This window comes from Papaver somniferum, chromosome 3, assembly GCF_003573695.1.
Source record: "Papaver somniferum cultivar HN1 chromosome 3, ASM357369v1, whole genome shotgun sequence".
NCBI lineage: Eukaryota > Viridiplantae > Streptophyta > Magnoliopsida > Ranunculales > Papaveraceae > Papaver > Papaver somniferum.
The window spans coordinates 50,392,781-50,400,936 of NC_039360.1; the positions used below are offsets into that span (position 1 = coordinate 50,392,781).

Below are 8,156 nucleotides of genomic sequence, written 5' to 3' on the forward strand. Positions count from 1 at the left end.
TTGGTTTGATCCATTAGTACACATGTGTAATACTGAAGTATGTGATTTGATTCGGTTATATTCATGGATTCATCACTTCTTCTTGACATACAATTGACTTTTTAGTTCACGAATATGCAGTACGTATATGGCGTAATGATATAAACTTCTTCTGATTCTGTTTTATTTGGAGTTTTACCAATGTTTTTGGGTTCGATCCATGAGTACGTATGCGCAATACTGAAATATGTGCCAGTTTTGTATAGCTTTTTCTGTGTTTATTGTGGATTTGTAGGTTTTTCTATTTTTCTTCTATGATTTAATACTGTATTGAAGAAATATTATAGATTAATTTGTATGATCCTACAATATATGTGATGTAATACGTTTTCTAATTTATTTATAATTGATTCTAACAGATATGTACTTTACCTGGAAGCGGTGCAGCATATATGTACTCGAATTGTAAGCAGCGGATATATACTCGAATTTGTAAGCAGTGCGACAGATATGTACTCAGATTTGTAAGCAGTGCGGCATATATGTACTCAAATTTGTTAGCAGATATGTACTCGAATTTGTGAGCAGTGTACCAGATATGTACTCAAATTTGTAAGCAGTGTAGACACACACATTTGGTAGTAGGGGGTATTATGGTCATTTCTATGTTTTAATTAATTTTGGACCTCCGGATAAAAGAAAGTTCTGGTTGGACCTTACTATAAACAACTATATGGGCTTTGGACCAATCAACAAATTTTCCTTGCTCTGATTACCACCTTCCCCTTCTCCACGGACAACGCTAGGGCTGTTCATGGTCGATTTTGGTTCGGTTTCTAGCCAAACCAAAACCGAAACCAATATTATTGGTTTCTAAAAATCTAAACCAAACCAATCCATTAACCATTGGTTCGGTTTCCAAATGGTTCCAGTTGGTTTCGGTTTGTTCCAGTGGTTTTTGGTTAACCAATAATTATGTCAAACCAAAAAAAAAATACACAAATTTACGGATAAAAAAATCGTAGTTGCCGATAGTATTGGTTTACACAAATATACAGACAAAAAAAATAAATCAAGAATAGTGTAAACTTACTCTAATTCTAGAGATCAAAAGAAGATATATAATATATCTTAATTTAGTTATTGACAAATAAAAAAGAAGGAAGACGGGAAGAAAAAAGTCGAGTAGCAGCAGCTGTTGTTGGGGTGGAGAAGGGAGGCGGATGAGAGAATGAGAAAGAGAAAGAGGGAGAGTATCATAATGAAATATTAGATTTAGGGTTTCTATTTGTCCTCTAAATCAATGGGTAGAATCTAATACTTTTAAATCGACGGTAGAAACTAAGTTTAAAAATTAATCGGTTCCCCAATGATTTTTGGTTCGGTTTTCAGGTCAAACCAAAACCAAACCAGTAATGTCGATTTTTCAACTTTTTTTACCAAACCAATCCAAATCTAAATGGTTTGGTTCGGTTTCTTGCTTATTGGTCTGGTTCGGTCGGTTTCTAACGGTTAACCGACACCATGTTCAGCCCTAGACAACGCGGTTTGCCTCTCCAATCCTTCACAAACTTTCATTTGCAAGAAACAACGAAGAATCTTATCTTTGGATGACAAAAAAAGGCAGGTTACAAGTCCAAGTGGGACTCACCTCATCTGACAAATCTGCCGAATATTTTCTCTCAATCAAACACTCTTATTGGCTGCATATGGGGTAGATTGTCCTATCTTCATGATCATGAATTCATACTTTACTGATCCACATAAAACATACACACAGTTCCATCAGGTGCCGTGTAAAATGGTCTGTACTATTCATAACCTGCTTTTAAATCTAAGTTTGAAAACTCTAGTCTGATTTTCTGAAGTCAGGAAACATTAAAATGTGTGGGGTCAAAATTGTTGGTTAGTCAGTCAATGAGTCAAAGTCTTTGTTATGGTAGTCACTTTCCCTCCCAAAAAAATTTCCACAAACAAACAGAATCCTTGAAGAAAAAGGATACAAATTCTCTTGTTTATCTTCACAAACCAAAACACAAACATATGATAAGCTTTAGAATTCACTGAAATGAGCACCACAAGGTATGTTCATCATGGCTCTTTTTGGTTTTCTGTGTTCTTGTTCTTCGATTTCATTTCTCTTGTTTTCTCTGAACTTTCTAGTAATCAAAGAGGAACCATGATTAGGTTATCAAATTCAGTTAATAATAAAAGTTGGAATACCACAAACCCAAATCCTTGTCTATGGAAAGGGGTCAATTGTAGTTCTACTGGTGTCTCTGTAACTAATATTTCTCTGTCAAGCTTAGGTCTTTCTAGTTCTGATTTTCTCACTGAATTATGCCAAATTGATTCATTAGAGGGTCTTGATGTCTCAGTAAACTCTTTATCTTCAATCCCAGATGTGTTTATCTCAGATTGTGGAAAACTTAATGGGTTAAAGATGTTGAATTTTAGTCAGAACAAATTATCTGGGGTTTTGCCTAATTTTACTGGGTTTTCTAGTTTGGTATCTTTGGATTTATCCATGAATAACTTAAGTGGAAAATTAGATGGTTTGGTTGGCAATTTTAAGGTTTTAGAGAAATTACAGCTGTCAAGGAATCAATTTACAGGTTCTATCCCTGATGAGCTCTTCGGTTATCAGAACCTAACCTTGATTGATCTTAGTGGTAATAAGATTTCTGGGGTTCTTTCAAATTCAATTGGAGATCTCTCCAAATTGAATACACTACTCCTTTCTTCTAATAATTTGAGTGGTGAAATCCCTAATAGCCTTTCCAGTATCAAAACCCTAAGACGTCTTGCTGCAAATCAGAATAGCTTTACTGGTATGATTCCTTCTGGAATTTCTCAGTTTCTGCTGAGTTTGGATCTCAGTTTCAATAATTTGGTAGGATCCATACCCATTGATCTCCTTTCCCCACCTAAGCTGGAGTATGTTGATCTTACTAACAATTCACTTGTAGGGCCTATTCCAGAAAACATTTCTATAACTCTGCTTCGATTAAGATTAGGTAGCAATCTACTCAATGGAAGCATTCCATCTGCGACCATTGGGAAACTTCTTCAATTAACTTATCTCGAGCTCGGTAATAATAGCTTGGTTGGGGAAATTCCTGTGGAGTTAGGAAACTGTGTGAAGTTAGCATTGTTAGACCTGTCTCAGAATAGATTATCTGGTTCATTACCAAAGGAGTTAGGTAACCTTCGTCAGCTTCAAGTTATGAAACTCCAATCCAACCAGGTATTTGGTGACATTCCTGATCGGATTTCACAGTTGCAGAACTTGTTGGTATTAAATGTCAGCCAGAATAATCTTACTGGTTCAATCCCATCAGCAATTTCAAGCTTAACAAAACTCGTGAACGTCAATCTACAAGATAATAAGCTCAATGGTTCAGTACCAGATTCGTTCAGTAAGTTGAATTTTCTAATAGAACTCCAACTGGGAAAAAACTGTCTATGTGGAAGGATTCCAAAGATGCCACCAAATTTGCAGATTGCACTTAATCTTAGTAGCAACTGTTTTGAAGGAGCAATCCCTGAAACCCTTGGTGGATTAAGTGCGCTAGAGGTTCTAGATATCTCCAACAACAATTTTTCAGGTAACGTCCCGGGATTTCTCACTACAATGGGCAGTCTGACACGACTATTGCTTTTAAATAATCATCTCTCGGGAATTCTCCCAAATTTCAACCCATTCACTGTAGTTGATATATCTGGAAATAAGGATCTCATCAAATCACCTACCAATAAAACTCCTACTTCACCTACCAATAATACCTCTCGGAAGGCGAAAATTTCAGTCCCTGTGGTTATTCTAATCACAGTTATCAGTGTTGTTCTCGGTGCTGCAGTCGCTCTAACAATTGTGTTATTTGTTACAAGAAAGTATTATCGGGTTAATGATGTGAACACATATTCTGGAGAACAAATTTCGCCTCCTCAGGTTATCGATGGTCATTTATTAACTGCAAATAGAATCCACAGATCTAATATTGATTTCACTGCAGCAATGGTGTCAGTTAGTAATACATCGAATGTTATAATTAAGAACAGATTTTCGACCTATTACAAAGCTGTTATGCCATGTGGGAGAGATTATTATGTGAAGAAGCTGAATTGGGATGATAACATACTCCACCTTGGAAGCCGCGAGAAGTTTGCTAAAGAACTAGAGATCCTGGGGAGGTTGAACAATTCCAATGTCATGGTTCCATTGGCGTATGGATTGACTGCTGATAGTGCTTACCTCTTTTACGAGTACGCCCAAAAGGGAACTCTCTTTGAGGTTCTTCATGGGAACTTGGGAAAGGTTTTGGACTGGACTAGCCGTTATAGTATAGCTGTGGGTATAGCTCAAGGTCTGGTTTTTCTTCATGGGTGCAGTAGTGGTTCGATTCTCCTTCTCGACCTTTCATCAAAAAGCATTTTCCTGAAGTCCTTAAAGGAACCTCAGATTGGTGAAATTGAGCTTGTTGAGTTGATCGGTCCGTCAAAAAATACTGGAAGCCTTTCGACAGTTGCTGGTTCTGTTGGCTACATTCCTCCAGGTAAAGTAATACAAAACCTCATTTCCATACAATTGTGCTTACTTGATGATTCAGACGTTGCTGCATGCATGAACGTCTCTCTACCAGTTAATATACATATCGATTCTGATGACTAATTTTGAGTTCACTTGTTCTTGTTTTGCAGAATATGCTTACATAATGAGATTGACGGTGCCAGGGAATGTCTACAGTTTTGGGGTTATACTGTTGGAATTGCTCACAGGAAAACCAGCAGTCAGTGAGGGGATTGAGTTAGCCAAATGGGCATTGAGTAATTCAACTGATCGTGATCAAATTCTTGATCCTACTGTCAGCAAAACATCAAGTTGGGCTCGAAGTCAGATGCTATCAGTTCTTAAAATTGCTTTAGGCTGTGTGAATATCTCCCCAGGAGCAAGGCCAAACATGAAGAACGCGCTAAATATGCTTGTCAATGCAAAGTAACAAATTCTGCGAGTACCAACCTTGTCTGAGCAAAACAAAACATCAAGGTCATCCCGGCCCATTGGTGTCCGATTCTTTATGCCTAAGTAGTAGTAGTTTATACAACTAGTATATATTGATACAACTTGGACAGGGAATGCAAAATACCTGTCCTACTTTGTTATATAGGCTGCTCAAGTGAGCTATTTTGTAGTTGTGTGTATCTTTTATCTATCATCTAGGAATATATGCTTATAGTGATCTCCGCGGGTGTTGTATTATGGTGAAACTCTGTATATATAAATTTATTATAATCAAGTATCAACATATGGTCTTTGGGAAGAAGCTGTTATATATGCACACTAACCAGTAGTAGTTTGATTTTTCTCATTCTCAGGCAGTCGATCGAAGTAAGGCAATCCCATGTAGTTGAACCCAAATGTCCGCAGTATTGAGATTATATTGATTAGGCAATAAGTCCGAAGCATTGAAGAGTGAGGAACTGAGGATGCCAAATGCAAGAACTATGACACCTTTATAAAAATTCTAACAGCAACAACTCAAATAAAGCACGTCCGAGAAAACTTAAGAAGCATAAACAATGACTACGAAAACAGATAACTTAAGATCTCTCTGGCATGGGTTTTGGTCCTCTTCCATACTCTGTTCGACTACTTACAGTCCACGTTTCCAGTTGATTAAGCATATCAAAAACAGTAGTCATTCTATTCTTTGAGAGTTTAAAAATAGCTGGGGAAGAATCTTTAAGAAGAACTCCAACCCATTTATCTAGCCAGAAAAGAATGTTCTTTTTTTTTTCAATCATAAATTTTTTTATTACCAAAGATGAAACTCAAAGTTGTAATGCTAGTCTTGATAGACCAAGACTAACTAAATGAATGCAAAAAGAAAGCTAAAAAACAAAACAGAAAATATCATTTTTGCAAAAGTTGTTCAAGAAAATCTGAAATAGCGTGCATCCTCTTGTTCCATTATTCTCAAAGAATCGGGCCTTCCTTCGTACAATATTATTACTCCTCTGCCAAGTTTAGTTCCTTCCTTTGCAAAATGGTCAGCTGAAAAGTTTATTTCCCTGTATGTATGTCTGAAAGTGATACTCCTAAGAAATTCAGTAATTTTCTCCCATCTGTTCTTTACTATCCAAGAAATTCAGTAATTTTGCCACCAGTGAATGCTAATATGACTGCTTTAGAGTCTAGGCTGAAACATATGTCCAATAATTTCTTATTCACAGCCCATTCACCTGTTGTTATCAATGCCATTACCTCTGCAATGTAGTTTGTTGCAGTTCCCAGTCCTCCACTTCCAGCTTCTAAGCAAGTCCTTCACTTGTTCTTGCAATAAAACCAATCCCTGCAGCACCAGGATTTCCTTTTGCATCCCCATCACAACATATTAGAGTTTGGTTTATCTGAGGAAGCCTGAAAAAAAACTTCTTTAACAGCAGCACACTTGCTCTTAATTCCTTTTATACCAAAATTAACTATAATGTTCAGATCATACATGCTGTTCTTCATGAACCCATTTACTCTGACTCCACACTCGTTAGTAAAGTTCATGATTTTGTCCTTGAACTTCATAACATTGGGGTTGATATTCTCATATACTTTCAAGTTTCTTGTCATCCACAACTCCACCATCACTGAAAATGAGCTTATATACCATATTTGTTTGATTTTTGACACATGTTATTAATTCATCAAAATGTGCAGGAGCATTAAGAATTTACTGAAAGAACATTCCCACAGAATATGCTTCATATTGTCTTGACCATTTCCACATAAGTAACATTTGGATACTGTGTCATATCCTTTCTTTCTGACACTTTTTTTAGTTGCACAAGCCCCTCTGAGAATCTTCCAAACATTACAAGATGTATAAGGATGTATATAAGGACTCCACACATATTTAGCCCACTGCACTTTCTGATACTTCACTCTTATGTGTTGCACTGCATTTGCAACTGAAAATTTTCCAATTAAATCAGCAACCCATATTCTTTTATCCCCTCCTTTCCCTAATGCTGGCAACTCTTTTAGATCAAAAAATTTCTTCATTTCTTCAGGGACATTCCACTCACCATTTGTTATTAGATCACTTACTTTTAATTCTTTGTATTGCTGGACAAAAGGATCTGAGTTATAATGCTCTGTGAGTGCATACTCCTCCACCCACTTATCTTCCCAAACTGAAATACTCTTACCATCCCCCACCAGCCATCTACTCCCTTCCTTGAGTTCATTTATTACCCATTTTAAACCAGGCCAAATTGATGATTTTTTGTAACTAGTTGTCCATTGGCCATTCTTATTCTTATATTTTGCCTTCATAAATCTAGTTCATTCTTCATCTTCTGTTTCAATCTTCCAAAGTAATTTTAACAACAAAGCCTTATTCATCACCTCTAACCTCCTTATACCAAGCCCTCCTTCCTCAAATGGTGCATTTACTTCTTCCCATTTTACAGTTATTAGCTTCTTCACAGATGGATCACCAGTCCATAAAAAGTTTCTTATAATCCTCTCACATTCATTAATCACTGTTTTGGGTCATTTATACACTGACATAGTATAAAGTGGTATGTTGCATAACACAAACTTCACTAATGTCAATCTAGCTGAGAATGCAAGCAGTATTCCAATCCAACCAGCCAATTGCTTTTGTAACATTTCTACCATATCCCAAACATGAACAGATTTAACCCTTCCAGGTTTGAGCATTACTCCCAAGTATTTTTCTGGCAATTCAGAAACTTTCATCTGCAGATTTTCAGCTATAGCATGTCTTCTGGCTTCATTAACTCCTCATACAAAACACTTACTTTTAGCTCTGTTAACTATCTGCCCTGAAGCTGCTTGATATTTCATCAGTAGTTTCATTAGATTGTCCAATGATCTTTTATGTCCATTACAAAATATAAAAATGTCATCAGCAAACATCAGATGAGATGGTTGACAACCATTTCTATTGACCATTGCTTTTATTAGACCAACTTGAACCATTCTTTTTATATTCCTACTTAATACCTCCTCTGCAATCACAAATAATATGAGAGAAAGTGGGTCTCCTTGTCTGAGCCCTTTTCTTATATCAAAGAATCCAAATGGCCCCCCATTAACTAAAACTGGAATTCTTGCAGATTCAAAAATAGTCTTCAGCCATTTTATGCCAACTTCA

At 36.5% G+C, this 8,156-nt stretch overlaps 1 protein-coding gene across 1 annotated transcript; it reads left to right on the top strand.

The window, feature by feature from the left end:
• Positions 1-1,900: 1,900 nt before the first annotated feature.
• Positions 1,901-5,300, top strand: LOC113356119 (leucine-rich repeat receptor-like tyrosine-protein kinase PXC3). Its single transcript, XM_026599136.1, has 2 exons — positions 1,901-4,535; positions 4,681-5,300. Exons 1-2 carry the CDS (start codon positions 2,048-2,050, stop codon positions 4,977-4,979), a joined length of 2,787 nt encoding a protein of 928 aa, XP_026454921.1. The 5' UTR covers positions 1,901-2,047; the 3' UTR covers positions 4,980-5,300.
• The last annotated feature ends 2,856 nt before the right edge of the window (positions 5,301-8,156 follow it).

What these genes read in the sequence shown, in the direction of transcription:
- LOC113356119 (XM_026599136.1), top strand. Translation starts at nt 2,048, where the DNA reads ATGAGCACCACAAGGTATGTTCATCATGGCTCTTTTTGGTTTTCTGTG. An exon ending in TGTTGGCTACATTCCTCCAG is followed by an intron (nt 4,536 to 4,680) that starts GTAAAGTAATAC and finishes CTTGTTTTGCAG; the next exon opens with AATATGCTTACATAATGAGA.